Raw genomic sequence first — 22,658 nt, 5'->3', positions numbered from 1 at the left:
TGACATGTTTGAGTCCCCGCATGTTTCACAGCTGTTGCCCGTGTTTGTCAGGCAATCCCCGCATGTTTTTGGTTGTCTAACAGCTGAAAAACAAGCGGCTGCGGGGGCTCAAACATGTCACTCGAGCACCCGCAATACTCGGGACATTCCCGAGCACCGTAGGACAACTCGAGTAGCGAGCACTTGCGCTCTTCACTAATTGACGGAAAATCATTAAAATCGCTGACATGCAATTCTACTGAAAATCCAGGGGGAAAAAAATGAGAATCATAGCAAAAAGTTCTTACCCTACAGTAATAAAGATAAAAAAATGAGTGAAACAACAAGGATAAACACTTTCTCCATTCTTTAGGAGGCCATAGTCACACAATGACAGTCGGGTCAAACAACTGTAATGTTGCAACCATCTGCCAGACAATGCCACAAACATGTAATGTGGCTGATGAAAATGTACAGTTTACAAAATCTCAGTTTCTAATTAATTCAAAATGAGACATAAGGTCTTGTCTATCTACACTCCAGCCTGATGGATCTTTGTTCTCCCCAACAGGCAATGTTGGGATAGCATCAGGCGGCTCCTACAGACATTAGGCTGTTAGCAATAAGGGCGATACTTGGATGTTAGGGGATAAAGCGACCCTCCACCTTGACAATTAGTCATGTATACTCAACCTACCTAGTGAACCATTTGCCTCCCGCCACCTCCTTCACTGAAACCAGTGGATGGCTGCTGCAGTGCATGGGAAGTGCAAATCTACCCTGTGCCTGTCTTGCCTTTCCTGGGGCTTGGTTTAGACATACCTCATCAGTGGCCAACTTGGATGCAGTGGACCCAGGAATGCTAATCTCAGTAGAGTAGTTAGATGGAGGCAAATGAGAGCACCAGGCAGGGTGAATATACAAATGTAAAGTCACTTTTCACTGACAGGATGGAGGGTCGCTCGAAGTCGCCCATTATTCCTTAGAGGTGGACATGACCTCCATACACTATAGCACGGAGCATACATCTCAATGGAATATATGGAGAATGTGACTGACACTTCTAAATCTCAGTCACATGGTTAATTATTGGTTGAATTTACAGCACACTTTTGCACTTTGTGACAATCTGACCGATTTACCTCATTTGATCGGAAGCTTCTGCCTTGCATACCATGTTTCCAAAACGCAAGGACACTGTCTTGAAGGCAAACTAGAACAAAAGACAATTTTTGAACAATTTTTTTATGTAAAACAATAGAAAATTTTGTTCAAGAGAGTGAATACATTTATTGCCTACACTTCCCAGCATTGATCAATGGCAGCACGAATGAGGAGACACATATACAAGGTGGACAAGGCTGACAACTAAATGCTACAATTGAAAACGGACTACAGCATGTATTTCAGCTAGTAAATCTCCCTGCCATAAAATGTACACAGCAGGAACATGTAACGGTACTGTCAATCATAGGATCAGGGCCATGTGAGAATTCTTTCACTTTCATCTTTTCTATCCATTATATTCTAAAGAAAAGACATTGCTTTTATGGAATATGGAGCATGCTGTACAACAGTGTATATGAAGACGCTACGCCAAGTATAGTGGTCATCGGCAGGGGGCAATTTTTGGTATCGTCATTTTCTTTTATAAGTGAATTAAGAGAAATAATGGGATAAATATGGCAATTCTGGAGTGTGGAGCATACGACACCGTATGAAACCTGGCGGTAAGCGTCCAATAGCAGTATTGAAAGGAACATGCCTCTCACCTATAGACTCAATCTGAAAGTCAAATGTCAGCTCTGAAGACAACTTGCGGCTGGATTTTAACCTTCCTTGAAGATTCACTATTTTTATAGAGCCTTAGAAGAAAAGAAAATATAGATCTTTATGTAACTGCATAAACAAGTAATGAACTAGAACCAGGTGCAGTTTTATGCACTTACGATCCAGGCACACTAGAATGGTGTCTCGCTCTAACTGTGTCACATGGACGACATCGGACTGCGGGGTGTCTGTGGAGGACAGGGAGTGAGAGCAATGTCGGGTCACAGAGAAAACCATGAACAGAATATTAAATTACTCACCTGTTTCTGTAAACCAAGAAGAGGTGGAGTTGGGATTCACAGTCTCAAACCGTACAACCTGGTTAAAATCGGTGCCCTTGCTGACACTCACACACACTAGGGGGTATTCCTGTTCAGGCACAACCAGCATCTCCAGCATCATGAGTGGGCATGGTAATGGGAAATCTATGTGCTTGGAGGAAGAAAGAAAAAACAGACTTAAGAATACAAGGACAAAATCATTAGCTGGCTGAGAACAGCATGTATCACACATTAGGGTCCTGGTCTTTGCTGGGAATTCTACAACCTTGTTTTGAGAATTCAAAATAATTAAATCAAATTGTGATCGTCAGTAAATATTTTTGGATTTCACAACTATTATTTTACTCCTTTCTAGAAATTTTTCTCAATCTTTTTAAACACGAGTCGACATCTATCACCCACAGACATGAAATTCCACAGTCCACTGACTTGTCACAAACATCCAGGAATTTATATACCAACAGTGACTGAGCCATGAATTTCTATTTCCCAAGCAAGCAATAAAAAACTGAAAAATAACATGTAAAATATATCATCTCAGCAATTATAAAACCTAAAAAAATAGCAACTTACTGAGAAGTGAAATAGTATAAACTCCAAAGTGTTCAGTAGGAAGAATCAGACTGTATGAAAACTATGAAAATCACAGAAAATTAAAAATCATTTTATATAACTATTCGCTATCACTATGTGCTTTCATGTGTTAAAAGGAAAACTGTCACCAAGTTTTTGCTATCCCATTTGAGAGCATCATGATGTAGGGGCAGACAACCTGATTCCAGTGGCAGATACAGATAGAAAAGGGCCCCTGTGCAATAACAGTATACGGGCCCTTTGCTTTACAATATAGTTCTGTCTATAAGAGAAGCTGCTTGCTTATTTAGAGGTGGTAGTGGCCCATTACCTCTGCACAGGCTGCACCAATGACATGTCCGCCCCTGCCTGATTGCAATAACGTATCACTTACCACTGTGTCTCCTGCAGATCTGACAGTTCTCTGGATGCGGAGATCTACAGGTGCTTCTCACTAAATTAGAATATCATCAAAAAGTTAATTTATTTCAGTTCTTCAATACAAAAAGTGAAGCTCATATATTATATAGAGTCATTACAAACAGAGTGATCTATTTCAAGTGTTTATTTCTGTTAATGATTATTGATTACAGCCAACGAAAACACAAAGGTCATTATCTCAGTAAATTAGAATACTTTATAACAGCTTGAAAAATTATTTTAAAATCTGAAATGTTGGCCTACTGAAATGTATGTTCAGTAAATGCACTCAATACTTGGTCCGGGCTCCTTTTACATCAATTACTGCATCAATGTGGCGTGGCATGGAGGCGATCAGCCTGTGGCACTGCTGAGATGTTATGGAAGCCCAGGTTGCTTTGATAGCAGCCTTCAGCTCATCTGCATTGTTGGGTCTGGTGTCTCTCATCTTCCTCTTGACAATACCCGATAGATTCTCTATGGGGTTAAGGTCAGGCGAGTTTGCTGCCAATCAAGCACAGTGATACTGTTGTGTGTAAACCAGGTATTGGTACTTTTGGCAGTGTGGACAGGTGCCAAGTCCTGCTGGAGAATGAAATCTCCATCTCCAAAAAGCTTGTCGGCAGAGGGAAGCATGAAGTGCTCTAAAATTTCCTGGTAGACGGCTGCGCAGACCTTGGTCTTGATAAAACACAGTGGACCTACACCAGCCGATGACATGGCTCCCCAAACCATCACTGATTGTGGAGACTTCACACTAGACCTCAAGCAGCTTGGATTGTGGCCTCTCCACTCTTCCTCCAGACTCTGGGACCTTGTGGAGTGTCAATGACGGCCTTCTGGACATCTGTCAAGTCAGCAGTCTTCCCCATGACTGTGGAGCCTACTGAAACAAACTAAGGGACCTTTTTAAATGCTTAGGAAGTCTTTGCAGGTGTTTTTTGTTAATTATTCTAATTTACTGAGATAATGACTTGTTGTGCTTTTGTTGGCTGTAATCCATAATCATCAACATTAACAGAAATAAACACTTGAAATAGATCACTCTGTGTGTAATGACTCTATATAATATATGAGTTTCACTTTTTGTATTGAAGAACTGAAATAAATTAACTTTTTGATGATATTCTAATTTAGCGAGAAGCAGCTGTATATAACCCCGCCCACACAAGATTGGCAGCTGTGTACACTGTGCAAAGGCTGAAAGCTGCCAATCCGTGGTGGGGGCGGAGTTATATAGATCTCACTAATATGGAGGACTTACTGGCAGCAGGTTTACTAATCCTCCTGTGATAATCTCCTGCTGATAAAACAGTGATTTTATCAAAACTACAGCAAGCAGCCCAGTAAATGACATATCGCTGGAATCACAGTTTCTGTCTCTACATTATGCTGATTTCAGATTAAGGTACAAAACCGGGTGACAAATTCCCTTTAAGAGTGTTTTCACGCAAGGTACGAAAAAAATGACACTATTTTCGTGGCAATTTTGCTTGCAGATTTTCAGAAAGACTGAATTCAAAAGGAATGTTTGCTACATCCACTTCTGGTGAAAACAACAACTCCAACAACCTAGGATGGATAATGCTTTTTCCCAAAAAGAGCAATGTATAAATACAATCTCAAGTGGTTTCCGAGGAACAGCAAACTTTAGGCTAAAAGTAGTAAATGGGCATATAATACATTCTTCATAAACCTGCTGCTGCTTCAGGCTCTCCCTAGTGTTCCTGTACTTTATTGCAGCGGTCACATGCCTCTACCCATATGACCACCGCTGCCGTGTGCCGTCCGCGCAACAGCATACAGTAAGGTAGACATAAAGTGACAGGGAGTACCAGAGCGGTGGCGATGTAGGAGCAGGGGATTTATTAGGTAACTATTGCTTCTTTTGATATTTGAGGCCATTTGCATAATTATTGTTGATCCGGGAAAACCCTTTTCAATGACTTTGAGCAAAAAGATTTAACAATATGAGTGCACATACCTTAATTAGCATGAATTTCTGCATTTGTTCCACCCACTCTAGGAGTATAATGCTGGACTGGAGGGCTCCACATAGATATTTATGGCTTGTATATGGATTCCGCACTAGAAATATCAAATTATATATAAAGTTTATGCATGTGAAGCGGTCTAGTTACTAGATTTATCATTATTACATACACTTTTGTCCTGAAGTATGTCCACACATAAATATCTCATTCAATAACCATATGAATAAGGTGCAGGTAATTATTTTTTTTTTTTGGTCACCATCTTTGCTTCTACCTCCAGTTTTTATGGAAGGCTGTGAACAAAATTTTGGTTCATGGCTACTGAAATTTGTGTCCATTGAGCCACAAGAGCATTAGTTATATCAGGCACTGATGATGACTGGTGTTATTGGTTTTGCTCTTATGATTGTTTTTACCAGTTATCAATTGGCTAGGGTGGGTTATAGGGGAACTATGATTGAGGTCTTGTTTTTATTTTGTTTCATAAACTCTCTCTTTGCTGGTGCCCTTCACCATTGCCCAAGGTGATCACTAGGGTTTTTGAAAGTTAAACCAGGTGCCCCATCTTGTGTTTCTTTGTTGTGTCATTTGTGTATTTTTATCTGATATTACCTTGCACAATTCTTTTATGATGTGTGTAACTGATGATGAACAGTAGGCTCGGGTCTGGCTTAAAGGCCTCAGAGTTATTGCATGGCGTTGATGTTGGAAATCTACACTTTTCTACTATTCTAGGTTCATATAGCGTAATAACTGCAAGTATTAAGAATCGATCCTCGCAGTCACACCCCACCTCTGACTCCCTGCTTTTCTGGAGATAACCAAGCCTTATTGTCACCTGTATTTACCCCTCATTAAAAGTCAACATGGAGAAAGATGTGATGTCTGGAAAAATATACTTATTTAGGCAAATGGACGGGTCATTGGTTTCTTTTGTCTGTAATAAACCACTGTATCCAGGAGACGAAACGTTCTGCTACGGCTTATTTTTCTCACTGTTAACAAGACAGCTAATGAAAATAATAATGAAAGAAACTGTATCATGTGTAACCCCTGGAGTTAGAGAGGTTACTGTGTGCTACTAATAAGCCTCTTCAAACTGCAAAAAATGCCTCCCCCTTTCCCACAGCATTGGGCGCGGTGAGAACTAATGAGTATAAGCAGAGCCCCCTTCTCTAGACCGCATGTAATTGGGGGTCAAAGTATCTACTAACACAGCTGAGTCTACAAACACACGGCCAATAGCTACTTCTACTCATTCCTCTATATTTCATGGTAACTTTTAATGTAAAAGTTAAATGGAAACTGCCAGTAAGACGGCTTCTTCTAAAGGTCAGTGCCCCTGTATGATGCCAAATCAGATGTGAACTAGTAGGCTAAACTGTGCCAAATAATGGGCCCTGAAGCATCAAGTAGGTAGCCTGAAAATACATCAAGCCATACAAACTATAAAGGCAGGACTGTATTTCTTGATCATACATGTCAGTTCAGGAAAAGAAGAACAAGTCTTTGATGTTGGAATAAGAGGATTTCAATCGTCCAATTTGCCTTTTTTCTCTGCTTTTTGTATTGTTCCAGTACACACAAAGGAAATAAACATGTGTATAATACTTCATTTTCTGGATGAATTGCTAGGGTGCCAACACTTTCGGCCATGACTGTATGTGTTTCTCTTTTCATAACAATTACTTTTTTTTCCAATATCAGGCACATTGTTTTTTTTTTATTTTCAACAGGGGCTAGAAAATCGCGTATTCATTCACCCAGTCTGTAAAAATATTTGATGTGTTTGTGTTTTTTTTTGAACCTGGAGAATTTTATACAGATTTGTATTAAGCTAATTATCATCATTTTATAGTTCACAGTGAATGAATGTTACTAATGTGTTCATAGACATTTATCACTTAATGAGTAGCCTTCGTTTTAATTTTTATTTAATAAAGCAATACTACATATGAAAATAAGCAACTTTTTGCAATATAATTCATCAGAGAAATTTGCTTCTTTCTCTGCCAGAATTGATCAGTCATTATCAAAATTCTCAATTCTGGTGTAAAATCTGTATTCAGTGAAGACAGACTTTCCCATTACTGAGATAGGAGATGGCAGCTGCTACTGATGAGATTCTATGTAGACGGGAGGCGCCAGAGCAGCTTCAAGTCTCCTAACGGAACCATTGAATTCAGTATAAAGTAAAAAAAAAAAAAATGTTTTTAAAAATATGAAAAAAATCAAACATAAAAGTTTAAGTCACTCCTTTTTGCCTCATTAAAAATAAAACAAATTAAAAAAAATACACATATTTGGTATCGCTGCGTATGTAAAAGACCAATCTATCAAAATATAAATTAAATGAATCCGATCGGTAAGCTGCATAACAAGAAAAAACATCAAAACTCCAGAATTATGTTTTCTTGGCCACAGCATCATTATAATAAAATGCATTAAGTGACGATCAAAACATCATATATACACAAAAGTGGTATAATTAAAAATGTCAAGCTCAGGATGAAAAAAAAAAAAACACACATAGGATCAGATCCCAAAAAATGAAAACGTTACGGGTCTCAGAAAATGGCGACTTTTTTTTTTAGAAATATCTGAATTTTTTTTCCCCACATAAAAAAAAAAGCTATACAGGTCTGGTATCTGCGTACTCAATCAGCTAGGGAATCATACTGCCAGGTTAGTTTTACCATATAGTGAACATGGTAAATTAAAAACCCAAAAAACAATTGTGAAATTGCACTTTTTTTTGCAATTTCAACAGACTTGGAATTTCCCCCCCTTTTCCAGTACACTATATGGTGAAATTAATGTTGTCATTCAAAAGTACAACTTGTTCCACAAAACACAAGGCCATATTGACGAAAAATAAAAAAAAGTTATGGCTCTTGGAAGAAGGGGAGGAAAAATCAAAAACATAAAATTGCCGAGTAGTGAAGGGATTAAAGAGAGTAAGCCGGTAGGTCTTTGCTATGGAATCTGATAACAGCATGATATAGGGGCAGAGAGCCTGATTCCAGAGATGCATCACTTACTGGACTGCTTGGTGTATTTTTTATAGAATCCCTGTTGCCTGATACAGATGTAGTAGAGCTATAACTTCTGGGCTGCATGTAACCCTGCCCACACCCCTGATTGACAGCTTCCTGAGTACACTGGTCATCAAGCTGCCAATCACTGGTGGGTTTAAGGTTACACAGATTAGCCTGACTACCATGCACATGAGACGTAGTCCTGCAGTGATAATCTCCAGCTGATAAAATACTGATTGGATTGACACCACAACACACAGCCTAATAAGTGACACATCACTGGAATCAGGCTCTCAGCTCCTACATCATGCTGCACTCAGACTTCATAGCAAAAACCTGCTCATAGAATCCCTTTAAAGTCTTAATTTTTCATTACAGTTTTATAACGTAACCATAAAAAAATGTTGGTTGTCAGATTTTTTAGATAAAATGAAGTGTCAAATTGGCAACCCTGTATACCATTCCTGAAGCTCTGCATGATCTGGAGATACTAGGACAGTCACACAATGTATTATAAGAGCAGTGTATTCTAGACGTGTGCTGTATGATCATGTAAAGAAGCCTGAAGTGAAGGATTTGCTACAAATGGGTCGTATTACTTTTTGGCTGAGACGGCTGTTTACACCTGAGCTGATAACAGGAATTCGGTGACTTGTTTGAACATGTGAACAACCTCCAACCCTAGAATGAACATTACCTGAACATTCGCACAGCATTTACAGTAAGCAATATTACTGCCTTAATACTGAGCAAAAACATGTTGCTGAAAAGAGATGAATAATGCCGGCCTGGAAGGTGAGATTACACGGCTCCCCAGTTACACTCAGAATTTTTTGGGGTTGGTAATGTATACCGAATACATAGCTGATCTGTTAATTGCCTGCATTGAATCGCTATATTCCTGCATTGCGGTTCCTCAGTTTTACCACGTGACCCGCACTCTGACTTTCCGAATCACACCGGCTCTTCTATGCGGACCATTAGTTTCTCCATACGTTTTTATCAAAATCACTTAGAAGTTTTCATAGGAATGAATTAAGAAACTGCTTCCAATCCACTGTGAATAGGCTGCTTGACTTCGGCAGTCAGAGTGTGAATCATTATGTACAACTGAAGATCCAAAAAGAAACAAATAACAAAAATACATCAATTGGTAAGAAATGTACTGCACAACTATGTAGTAGCTCAGTGGTGGACACAGACAGAAAAGGGCTCCTGTGCAAGAACATTATATGTGTCCTTTCAGTCCAATAAATCTGTATAAGACAGCGGCTTGCATCTCTGGAGGTGGAAATGGGCCCCCAAATCTCCTGGGCCCCTGTAGGGTTGTACAGGTTGCACCAATGATATGTCTGCCACTGTACTAGCTATACATTACCAACACACCATAGGATAAGACCTGTCCTGTGTTTGCCTATTGGTATTGATATGCAAGTAATTCTGATATGTCCGCCATTACCTTTCCACAAGTTTTGTTAAATGAACCAATAGGTAAACAAAAATAAAAATAAAACCAACAAAAAGGTATTTACCGGCAGCCATCAGCTGCAGAGCAGGATGTCAGTAAAGGCGCAGGGGGAATGATTACAGCGCGTTCACTGCTGATCACTGCCCCGATGACTGGAACCAAGAAGAATAGAACAATTTTTCCCTGTTGCCAAACTTCCAATTAGGCTGTTCCACGTGTTTAGAAAGGTATTTACCTGCGGATTACCACTATGGCTGCAGGTAAATACTGTTTTTTACCCTAAAAGGTCCCCTTAAGGACTCTCATTTTTACAAATTCAAATTTGTGACATGTGAGTAAAACCCTCCAAAGTCTGCAATCTGCATCAGAACCGCTGGGTTCCTTCATAAAGACACATTTAGTATATACAACTCTGGACAGAATATTGAAAATCATGTAGTTATTCCAAAGCTGGTCATTTTCTGATACATAAAACCACAAGGAAGGGTAAGGAAAAACACAACTGCACATATCTGTGCCCAGTGTGTTGGATGAATAAAATCTGTGCTTAGGAAGGATGGTAACAGGGTAAGTGAACAGTTAAAGATTTTAAGTAATGTATACTTTACCCCTATTCGTTTCCATGTCAATGCCACCAATATTGCAGACACTGAGAACTAAAGCCGAATTACTTGCAATCGGGCTCAAGAGGCAAACGGCACGTATTGGGCGGAAGAGGAAAACTGCTCGTATCGGGCGGAAGAGGAAAACTGCTCTTATCGGGCTGAGGAAGCAAACTGTTCGTATTGGGCTGAAGAGAAAAACTGCTCGTATCGGGCGGAAGAGGAAAACTGCTCGTATCGGGCAGAAGAGGAAAACTGCTCGTATCGGGCGGAAGAGGAAAACTGCTCGTATCGGGCGGAAGAGGAAAACTGCTCGTATCGGGCGGAAGAGGAAAACTGCTCGTATTGGGCGGAAGAGGAAAACTGCTCGTATCGGGCTCAAGAGGAAAACTGCTCGTATCAGGCTCAAGAGGAAAACTGCTCCTATCGGGCTCAAGAGGAAAACTGCTCCTATCGGGCTCAAGAGGAAAACTGCTCCTATCGGGCTCAAGAGGAAAACTGCTCCTATCGGGCTCAAGAGGAAAACTGCTCCTATCGGGCTCAAGAGGAAAACTGCTCCTATCGGGCTCAAGAGGAAAACTGCTCCTATCGGGCTCAAGAGGAAAACTGCTCCTATCGGGCTCAAGAGGAAAACTGCTCCTATCGGGCTCAAGAGGAAAACTGCTCGTATCGGGCTCAAGAGGAAAACTGCTCGTATCGCGCTCAAGAGGAAAACTGCTCGTATCGGGCTCAAGAGGAAAACTGCTCGTATCGGGCTCAAGAGGAAAACTGCTCGTATCGGGCTCAAGAGGAAAACTGCTCCTATCGGGCTCAAGAGGAAAACTGCTCCTATCGGGCTCAAGAGGAAAACTGCTCCTATCGGGCTCAAGAGGAAAACTGCTCGTATCGGGTTGAAGAGGAAAACTGCTCGTATCGGGTTGAAGAGGAAAACTGCTCGTATCGGGTTGAAGAGGAAAACTGCTCGTATCGGGTTGAAGAGGAAAACTGCTCGTATCGGGCGGAAGAGGAAAACTGCTCGTATCGGGTTGAAGAGGAAAACTGCTCGTATCGGGTTGAAGAGGAAAACTGCTCGTATCGGGTTGAAGAGGAAAACTGCTCGTATCGGGTTGAAGAGGAAAACTGCTCGTATCGGGTTGAAGAGGAAAACTGCTCGTATCGGGTTGAAGAGGAAAACTGCTCGTATCGGGTTGAAGAGGAAAACTGCTCGTATCAGGTTGAAGAGGATAACTGCTCGTATCGGGCTGATGAGAAAAACCGCTTGTATTGGGCTAAAGAGGCAAACTTTTGGTATAGGGATTGAGAGGCAAGCAAACTGCTTGGATCAGGCCGAAGGGGCATACTGCTCCCGATTAGGCAAACTGCCTAGATTGGGCTGCAGACTCTTTAGTTTTTAAATTGGCAAAAAACCCACAAATTCTCTTTTGTTTATGTCTTTTGATATGGAACAGTAAGTTAGCAATTTAGTGTAATACTTAGTCATTTTATTTAATAATGGAACAACAGGAATACTCATCCAACTTTCATGCACAGGAAATAAATGTTCTACGAAGATGACACTTACCAACGCAGCACTTTTGACACCATTTCGTATCAGGTATTTTTGCAGAAACAGCAAACTTTCTGTAGAAGGCAACAAAAACAAGAATCAATAGACTATAGCCATGTAGCAGATCGTAAGTGTTACTGCACAGTATATAAATTCTAATAACTACATTGTAATTTAACTGGAAATCAATGCTTCCAGAGACACCACAATAATTCCCTTGGTACTGCAGACGCTGTCATTTGTCGAGCCTCTTTCAGTACAGTAAATTTAGTAGATGAAAAGTGTCCATTCAATAGTTATTATCTTACAGTTTTGCACACTACAGAAATATAACCAGAAAAGATATACCACAGAAACGCCTGCATTATAATGTCAATCTCAAAATGCTAGTAAGCAGACATAGGAATGGAACTGAAAAGGGCATTGCAATAGAACATGGAAAAGTTAGAAGAGAACTGAGCGACAACAGAGCCCCGGATAAGCATAGAAAAAAATCTTTCTATTAAGTACACATATAATAAAGTTACATAAATACCATAGAGCTTAAAGGCACAAAGTGCCACATGTGTGAATAAAAGAAAGAGACACCAAAAACCCCTCAATAACCCTGTATGGTTAACAGTTTAAAGATGTATAGTAATGACATCAAGAACACGTATATCAAAGTGTCATCATCAAAAGGGACAATTCCAAATACCTGATTAGTAAACCATAACTAACTATTAGCATATAGTAAAAAACAATAAATGTTGAATAGGGTGAGATTATGTTGGAACTACAGGAAAAGGTCAAAAGACAGTAACCAGATATGTAAAGAGAATATAAAGATAACCTATAGTTACCCAAATAACAGGTACCGATGATATCAAGAGGAAAGAAGTGGGGGAGGGGGGGGTTGGTGTCACCCCTACGCGCGTAGGGGTGACAGCCTATCTGAGCAGTAATCAAGAAATCAAAATTCAACATGTCCCAACTGGAATCTACATTAAAAGGATAACCATCATTGTAAAAAAAAAAATAATAATAATTAATACGGGATGCTAAGTATTGCTAAATGATGGGGGGAACCAGGTCCTGCGACCCCCCACCGATCAGTCAAAATACCACTCTGAAATGTACAGCTTCTGCATGAGAGCGGTGTGAGGCTCACTAGTATGTCTATGGGTCTTTACACTACACTCACCACAGAGCCATGTACAAACCTGTAGGCTTAACATGGAGCCCACACTCATTTTGACCAATTAGTGGGGGGAAAGGTGGCTCAGGACTCAGACCCGCACTGATAGGCAGCACAAAGCATCACGTATGATATATACAGGTTTTTACCTCTTTATTTATATTTAGTATCTATCATTTATTTCATCGCATTGAAGTGGCCCTTTAACCAATTTATAGAAAGACCCACAGATACATTATGGATATATAAGGAAGGGGTTTTAGATCCACAAAAATTCTCTGACAATGCTAAAGACAATCAGTGCATGAGGGCAACTAAAAGCAGCAGGTGCAGATTTCACAATTTTAACTTTAAAGGGAACCTGTCACCTGATTCATTCTGCCCAAACCACGGACAGCATGAATCAGAGCCAGGCAGCAGAACTGCGTTTCAGAGAAAACACATTGTGAAGAACCGGGCAGGCACCGTAGGGAGAGACCCAATTAGCCTGGTCCCACTTCTAGTGATTGACTATGGGACAGACCTGTCAATTACTGGAAGCGAGGTGAGGAGAAGCCGGCTGGGGGCAGCACCGGACTGGTCTCATCTCTCCCTATAGTCCTCAGTGGGTTCTTCAAACTATATTTGCTCTGAAACGCCAGAGTGTTTAGACACAAACATACCTGGCTGCAATTATTTGTTAAGGCTTTGATTCATGCTGCCCATGGTTTGGGCAGCATGAATTAGCTGATAGGTTCCCTTTAAGCAAAGATTATAAAATACTTTATGCCCGTATCATATTTCTTCTGATCATTCTTTTTAATGTAAATAAACAAAATTCAACTAAACTTCATTTACTGTTATATATGGTGAGAGGAAAAAAAAATCCCTGAAATCTTGCAAGTAACGCAAACCATTGAGCCTAATATTAGGCCGATACTTCCTACTCTGTAGATAGAGATCACTTTTCATTAGTTACCTCATCATTATCAAATGGAAGGATTACAATGACTGATAACAACTATATATAAAGAGCACAGGATACACCTTAACAATAAGTGATGTTCACAGCTCACCTTCTCCTCCTCCCTGCGCAAGCTTATGAGGCTGCTGACTTTAGCACAGGAGACCAGCAGCCAGTACAGACATACTCAGATTAACAAAGATGGATGCGTGAGACCGGCCTGATTTACATCACCTACCTGGGTAGTATTCTGTCTGGAAGCTTGTGAGCTGGAATAGCAACAGGCAGTTTTTGCATTTGTCTTGCATAATCAAATAGGCCGGGGAGATTGTGGGAATACAGTTGGGAAGCTTTACCTGCAAGAGAAGCTGTATATAGTAAGAGCACAGATAAGGCAAAGCGAGCACAGACAACATAAAAGACTGACCAAACCAGAAGCTAATCCCATCCCACAACAAGTAATACCATTTACACTATCCAGATTACAGACATGTCTGTACCGCAAGAGCCGCAACTTCTAACTTTTACACATTCATGATCATTTATATTCATTTCTGGCAGTGGCAGCTTATACTACAATACAGGGGCTCGTACCGGATATAGAGAGGAGGCAGTTGTTCATTACATACATCCATGTACATCTTCTTGGGAAAAGCTGAAGGAGACAATATCAGGACATAACTTTACATGGCACTCATGTATACATAGAAAGCATGAATACATAACAAGACCCAGGACATTAGGTCAGAGATTGGGGAATACCTGTTCCATCGAGGTTTCATGTAATTCGTTTAAATTCAATGTGTAGATACCTTCCTCAGCGCCAAATATTAGATACTGATCTGAAAAGGTAAAGACACAGACAGGTTTAACTGGATAAAAGAAGGGTGAAAACAATGATGCAAATGGAGCCAGTGCTGAAACCTCCCAAAATAGAATATATATCTAAGCCTGTTTTATTCTATGGAGTCCCGATTAGTAATTGCCAAGCCTCGGTCACTCAGTGATAGTCCTGAATGTGCACCTCCGCTCCACTCATTGTCTATGACTCTCAGCTGATGTGCCCATTTCCGGCAGTTCTATAGACAATGAGTGGTGCGGTGCTGGTGTGCATGTGGGACCACTGCGCCATTAATTTTGGGTACTCGAGTGCTAGCAGGCAGCTTGTGAACAGATGAGAATATACATTTAGGGAACAACCCTTTCAATCGAGAATTAACACTCTAGAATTGGGGACATGTGCCCATCTTGGTCCACAAGAGGACAGAGGAGACGTTGGTAACGATAGGCCACCATTGGAGCATGGTTATTGTATGGTCACAGTCTGGCACTGCCATTATGAAGCTAACTAATGGAGTTTGCCTTGAAAGCAGTTTGACCAATGTAACATTTACAGTAAGTCAATTAAATTCGCTAATTGTTAACTTGATCTGGTTTTGCCAAGCATTTAGGACATGGATTACAACTTTTACAACAATACCTCTTGTTTCTGGATTTATCCATGAAGTTGCACAATAAATCTTCAAGGGACAGCCATTAAATACTTTTGAAAAGCATGCACCCATCTGTGAAAAAACAGCAGCATAAGCCCAAATCAAGTATCAGAAGCCTGTAAACCCATATAGACAAAAACAACTATTCAACCCTTAAAGGGACTGTCCACTTTTGGGGATATTTTTTTGTAATTTAAATGCAAGTATTAGGAGGTTAAAAATGATTTTTGCAATTGTGTTTCATTAAAAATGTTTGCACCATTTGGCTTTTACAGCCTTTTTGTCTCCTTGCACTTTCAACTTTGATGTGGTCTGTAGTCAAAAATCAGCTAAAAGGAACCCATAAATAAAACAGATAAAAAAGACTTACAGACTCTCCATCAGAATGTCAAAATTAACTCACTGATTGAATCTCAGTTAACTCATTCTGCAGCAAGCAATAGACAGAGAGAGCAACACAGAATAAAGAAGCCAAATGATGCAAATTTGTTTTTAGCCCCAAATACATGAATCTAAAAGGAATTTGTTAAAAACCTCTATGTCCCCATACCATTCACATGGCTGTGAAACCCTTTGAAAGATAAGTTGATACCTTTATGACCACAAAGTGATCCAGCAGCAAAAAATACATTTGGAAATTTTGTATGAGTGTCTGGAAGTGCATTGGGGTGTGACGGTGCACTTATAGCGTCTCAGCCTCACCCTTTATCCCCCGGCTGTGTTATGGAGCCAATGACATGTCAATCAACCAGAGGCAGGGAGTACGCTCTGTACGTACCCTGTGATGTATGGGTAGGCAAGGTAATGTGTCTGTTAGCTCAGCATGCCTCTAACATGGGCATACCCTTACAACAGATGAAAAAACAAAACCCCACGAAAACAAAACCCATTTTGGGGTCCTTAATGAGAAAATAGCCTACCAATGCTAAGTGGAACTAAAAAACAAGTATTCTTCTAGAGAGCTCCACATGGCCCCTTTCACAGAATGACTTCTCAGACTGCCAGTGATCAAAGTTCTATTAAGACATCTTGGTCTTCACAACAATGTGCTTGGAGCGGTTATCTTACATGATATAAAGTAAGATTGGATCTCAATTATCCTTGTTATATATATATATATATATATATATATATATATATATATATATATATATATATATATATATATATATATATATATAAGCTTTCAACAAGGAAAGTCCATTTTTTTCTAAATAAGTACTAAATTCTGTGATTAATCTAATAAATACATCTCTATAATAGTCAAGTCTAGTCAGACCTCCAATCTTCTTAAACAGTTATACAAATCCTTGCATAGACATAGATGTAACTGAAATACTGGCTACTTGAAGCCACCACAAGAGGGAGCTTAGGTGCTTACAATATACTGTTATGCCTGGAAATCTATAATATAACAGTATGCAGTAGCTTCCAAGATGCTTCTAGTGGTGGCAGCATATACTCTGTATGTTATTTTTTAAAGTACCACTCCAGCATATTTTTTTTAACTCCAAACATTATCCATCAATATTTTATGATTAGTTTATGCATTATAACACTTACCCATCGCGGTCTTCTGCGTTTCCAGCGCTGCTCGCCTGCATCACATCTGCAGAACTTTCTTCTGGCTCACACAGGTAACTGTTAAAGCCTTTTTTAATGCAATTCTTTGAGAGCCTTGATCGGAGGCTCATATACTTAAATTGATAAAGTGTCTTCTGGTCAGACGCTGTGCGAGCCGGAGGGTCACAATTGTGATCACATGACGCAGGAGCATCAAAGCAGTGCTGGAAACAGCAGACGTAGAAAAAAAGAAGTGCAGGAGTGGTACTTAAAACTAACCTGTCACTTGCTATTAGTATGTACTTTCGTTTTACGTGGTGTAAACACTGCTGTTCTCAAGAATCTTGCTCCTCTTCATTCCTGAGATATGGTCTTCTTTTCCCTTATCTTGTCATCTTTTTAGCCAAGTGGGCATGGTTCTCAACCCTTCTCTGGACCACTAGACTAGATTCATTACTAAAATTTCAAGAAGGGCCTGGATGCCTTTCTTGAAAAATATATCACAGGCACTAGATTCTGTGATGGGGCGTTGATCCAGGGAACTAGTCTGATTGCTGTATGTGGAGTCGGAGAAGAAGTTTTCCCCTAATATGGAGCTATTAATGTCTGCTCCATGGGGTTTTTGCCTTCCTCTGGATCAACATGTCAAACTATCAGTTAAAGTCGGTGGACTTAAGTCTATCTTCACCCTTAAAAAGTATAATGTTGGGGCAGAGACCCTGATTCCATCAATGTGTGTCATTATATCTACATACAGGCATAATACACACAGGGCTATTTCTAAGGAACAGAGCGGTGAAGAACAAAAAAAAAAAAATGCCAAATTCAATAGAACAGTGGCATTTACATAAAGTAAAAAAAATGACTGGTTCTGCAGTTAATGTTCATTCCAGTGAATACCAGACAATGAATGGGAATACTGCTGTTTGAGAGAGAACCAGACTTTTTTCCTTGTTTAGAAAATACTTAATATTGGCTGATAGGAGAGTCTCTGACTTTTGCACAGTGCTGTATAGTAGGTATACAAGAGCCAGCACCACTGGATCATGTGTGATGCTCTGCATCTTATAATTCAGCAGGGCAGGTAAGGGTCAGAGAAGGAGCAGGAAATGATGCGTTTCTGCAGCATTTTCCATTAGGCACAGGCAGGAAAGTGCAGCAGCGGCTCTAGGCTCCATGATGAAGCTTTTCTAACCCGATGTTTTGCTGTAAGTAACTGGCAGCAGTGAATGTGTTGCTGACAGCCTGCAATTAATGAGTCATTCAGTCTGCAGCCCTGTAGAATATGCACAGCTTATTTCTCCTGTTGTCTTGCTTAGCTGACTTGCTGGAGCACAGATGCTGCTTTTATGCTAAATATTCTTAATGGTGTATTTCAGTGAAATGAGCTTTGCAATGAATGTTTCAAAACACACATCACATAAATTTGCCACATCTAATTCCGGATCTCTCTGTCTATATTTGTCGTCTGCATTTCCCCGTGTTCCTGTAATTGAGCAAAGGCAGGCGGTAATTCTCCCGCGATTCCAACTCTGCTTGCAGCATGTAATCAACAGGAAGACAACAACTCTCATCTTGGCCTGTCAGTTGAGGAGGCGGTGAATCAGAAGCGCCAATTATTACTAACTATTGTTTTATATTGGTAATATTTTTAATGAGGCTCTTTACTTGATGCAAGTGACATTTTTTCAGGCGGTGTCAGTGCCCATCTCTACAACCCGAGCTTGGCATTAACAGATCTTAAAGAGATCATCAAGTTTTTTTTTCCCATCTTCCTAGCAATTTGATTTGAGGTAATCAAAAATATTACTACAAGATCTAATGTTAGCAAATGTCAATTCTAAAAGTATCGTGGGAACCATCGACACAGACTGGCAGCCGCTGCCAAATCTGGAATTCTTAGAATTCAGGTATTCAATTGGTAATGAATGGATACTTAAAAAAGCCCAGATTATTATGTAGGGATCTGTCTTAAAGGAGTTCTCCAGTACTAAGCAAGTTACTCTTAATGGACTCAGGGCAGTGTAAGAAATAAGAAAACCTATACTCCCATCCCAGACTGGCGCTGCTCCTCTGCTGGTCTCTTTGCATCATCGTCTGGCGGTGGGGATCATAAAACACAGTACGGAGTGTGGGGGAGCGGCTCCAGTCCGGGAGGGGAGTATAGCTTTTTCATTTTCTCAGACCACTCTGGTCCCAACTAACATTGTCTTGTTTAGTCTTGTAGTAATTTGATGTGGCAGCGCTGAGAGATTAAGCCTTGAACCCATAAGCAAATTAAGACTCACTAAAGGATGTGGCGTTACACTTTGAGTACTATTCCTGGCTTAACGGGGAGCTGTCCACAGGTTTTTCTACCCCATCTAAGAGCAGCATGATTTACGAGCAGAGACTCTGATTCCAGCAATATATCACTTACTGTGCTGCTTTCCATTGTTTTGATAAAATTCCTGTTTTATCTGCCAGTTCTCTGAATGCTGAGCTCTGTATAACTTTTCCCATACCACTTATTGGCAGCTTTTTGTGTATACTGTGCATAGGCAGAAAGCTGCCAATCAGGGGTAGGGGTGGGGTTGAACTATCTGGCACCAGGATTACTAGTCCTCTAGTGATAATCTCCTGCTGATAAAGCAGTGAAATTATCAAATCTACAGCAAACAGTTCAGTAAGTGACACACTGCTGGAATCAGGGTCTCTGTCTCTACATTATGGGGCTACCAGATTATGTGGCAACAACTTGGTGACAGATTCTCTTTACAGGGGATTACTAGGGCTCAAATATCAATGGACTCAAGTAGGCTAACAACATGTGACTAGTAGGGGGTCTGAACCGAGACTTCTACCGATCAGCAGAATAATAGTTAATATGGGCAAATGTGACAAATAGGCACAAAAATTCCTCTTGACAAAAGTATGTATCAATACACACATACACATTGACACTATCCGAAAACTCAATAGTCGTAAACATTTTCATTACGAATTTCTAGCATACTCTGCATATACATAATTTATTTTATTTTCTATTGTAGCTACAATTAATACATAATTCAAAATGCCAAACAGGACAATTACTGTCTTTGGAAATGAACAGTTATGGATAAGTGTAAATAGATCATATGCAGTAGGGTTTATCAGTATGATCATATTGGTATATGTCAGCTATTTATGATCATACACACTAGATAGAAGGAATAGGCTATAACAGCAAGCAAAAAACCTGGAGGTCTGAACTGAAACGTAAATTGATGTGCATGCAAAATGTAAATGCATGTTCACACAAGGCCATTAAACAGAGAGAAACCAAAAACAAGAAAAATACCCAAATAACTGGAAGTAAATGGATAGATCGCACAGTGCAAAAATAATAATAAATAATAAAGGGTATTTAGTTCTAACAGCAAGCAGCCCAGTAAGTGACACAGCGCTGGAATCAGAGTATCTGTAAAGACATCATGTAGCTCTCAGATTACATAGCAAAAGCCCGGTGACAGATTCCCTTTAATGATATGTATAACTATTTTTTGCATACTGAGAAAGATTCCGTTATTGAAATAAGAGAAGTTCTTTAAAGAGGCGGTGAAATTACCAAAAATAGTAATGGCCATACTGAGAACCCAGATGAAAGTATATTAAAGGGAACCTTTCATTAGGTTCATGCTGCTCATTCTACGGGCAGCATGAATCAGAGGTTAACTGCGGGATTGCAGACACGTATCTCTTTCTGTGAAATGCTGCGGCATTTCGGATAAAACATGACCTATAGGGAGAGATGTGACTGGTCCAATGCCACCCCCGGCCGACTTCTCCCTGCACCACCCCAGGTGATTGACAGGTTTCTCCATATGGACACACTTGTCAATCATCTGGAGCAGAGTGGAGGGGAATGCTTTCAAAACGATATTTTATGTGTAACATCTGAGCGTTTAAGAAGACTACATGGCTGGCTGCATTCGTGCAGCCAGGCTCTGATTCAGTCTTCCCATGATTCAGGGAGCATGAATCGAGTGAAAGGTTCACTTTAAATAAATTCCCACATATCGTGTATTTTTTCCCATTTGGTTTTAGTAAGAGGTTTCCAGAGAGGCAGAAGCTGCTGGAAATCTCGATCTACAAGCAGACAGTGCTGCTGAAGAGTTCATCTCAGTTCATGCATAAAAAACACTTCTTTCCAGCACATCAAGACGAGTGACAAGCAGCCCGAGCAGAGGTGTGCTGACCGATCACATTTTAACAGTAGAAAGTGCATGAGAAATGGGATGGTGGTGCTGTGCTGAGTGTCGTGGCACGCTCAATATCAAAGTCTGCTAAAATAAAATCAATGGCAGTATATGGACATTGTGTTATAAAGGCTGACTCAGAAAATGCCACTTTTCTATTAAGGTAAGAAATGAAAACAGTAACAACCACAAGATGGCAGTATAACCCATGCTACATAAGAGGTGGCCTAACGCTTCAGTAATTACACAGACATGGAAGGCAAGCCATAGATTCATTACAGCATCTAGCCCAGCTTACTACATAATATCCGAGATCATTCTGCTCGTGCCGTAGATCAGAAGTGCCAAATAAAATGTAAATTTAATGCACAATTAATGAGCAAGATTTTTTTAGGAACCATATAAATCTGCAGAATTTCTGTGTTTTAATGAAAAGCCTACATTTTCAGCGGGTTTACAAATCTGCAAACCATTTTTCTACATAAAACTTGTCATTGCACTTTTTATTAAGCCTCTTGATTCGACACAGACTCGAAAATTAAACTGAGGCATCATATACATTACAAGTCAATCATTTGTCACTTTCAAGAAAAGATGAAATCATATGTACAATATAAAAAGGATGTAAGGGAAAGCAGTCCTATACTTTCTTTGATTTCTGATGTGTCATGATGATTCATTTCCTTCAGTTAATATGGGGAAAGGTGTGTAATATCAATTATGACTGATCAGCTCAGACATATCTAGCTACTCCTGAACGACACGTGATACAGCCGCTGCGTAACTAGGGAAATGTATCATTGTACAACCACTCTCAGAATCAATTTCCCTTTCCCAACTTTCAGGAAGATCTGTCAGCAGATTTCAATATACAAATTGCACACATTATTAAATAGATTTGTTCCATCTCTGTCTGATGAGGCAGGTGTGCTTACTTTGACAATTTATATTACAATGGCTGTATGATTTTCAAATGACGGTAACTTGAAAGTTTTGAGTCTAGCTAAAGAGTGAGAGCTTATGAGTCTAAGTTTATTCAATCTTGGCTGCGGCTTGTATGAGAAAGTGTAAAAACTTTCATAAACGGTTATACAAACATTCTGCTGTGGATTTGTAAAGTAAGTACATCAGCCTCATAAGCTCTAAGAAATCTATTTATAATGTATATGGTTTATATTGTAAAACGCGGTGACGGATTCACTTTAACTAAGAGATGGCACAGTTCGCTGACTCTGGGACATTGAGATGTGATGTTTTGGAAGAAAACATGCATAGCATTGAAGTACAGTAACTGGCAGACGGAAAGAAGTTAAAAAACCCTTAGGATATGTCTACACAGGATTTATCTACAGCAGGGTTGGGAAAATAGGAAATATGCACCAAATCATGCCAATAATGTAGTGGAAATGCAGTGTAAATCCGTTGCATAAATTATCAGTCAATAAACACCAAAAATTGTATATAAATGCCATTTTGTAAAATCTCATCCACAATGCTGGTACTTTAATAAACAGCAGATTTGTCTGCCTGC

General features: G+C 39.9%; 1 protein-coding gene across 3 annotated transcripts in view; it reads right to left on the bottom strand.

Moving 5' to 3' along the window:
• Positions 1–22,658, bottom strand: part of MAP4K3 (mitogen-activated protein kinase kinase kinase kinase 3) — a 332,521-nt gene that overhangs the window by 5,735 nt on the left and 304,128 nt on the right. For all 3 annotated transcript variants that reach the window (XM_073672555.1, XM_073672556.1, XM_073672558.1), the window contains 10 exons: positions 15,332–15,416; positions 14,614–14,693; positions 14,446–14,506; positions 14,090–14,207; positions 11,747–11,805; positions 5,068–5,171; positions 2,070–2,241; positions 1,929–1,997; positions 1,752–1,844; positions 1,122–1,192 (listed from right to left, as the gene is read on the bottom strand). In XM_073672555.1, coding sequence (XP_073528656.1) covers positions 1,122–1,192; positions 1,752–1,844; positions 1,929–1,997; positions 2,070–2,241; positions 5,068–5,171; positions 11,747–11,805; positions 14,090–14,207; positions 14,446–14,506; positions 14,614–14,693; positions 15,332–15,416 — 912 coding nt within the window. The remainder of the gene's footprint in view (positions 1–1,121; positions 1,193–1,751; positions 1,845–1,928; positions 1,998–2,069; positions 2,242–5,067; positions 5,172–11,746; positions 11,806–14,089; positions 14,208–14,445; positions 14,507–14,613; positions 14,694–15,331; positions 15,417–22,658) is intronic.

This window comes from Phyllobates terribilis, unplaced genomic scaffold (genome assembly GCF_046119375.1).
Source record: "Phyllobates terribilis strain yellow unplaced genomic scaffold, ASM4611937v1 Scaffold_3__8_contigs__length_932513732, whole genome shotgun sequence".
NCBI lineage: Eukaryota > Metazoa > Chordata > Amphibia > Anura > Dendrobatidae > Phyllobates > Phyllobates terribilis.
The sequence above is the reverse complement of the archived record's forward strand: the minus strand, read 5'-3'. Positions and strand labels throughout refer to the sequence as shown.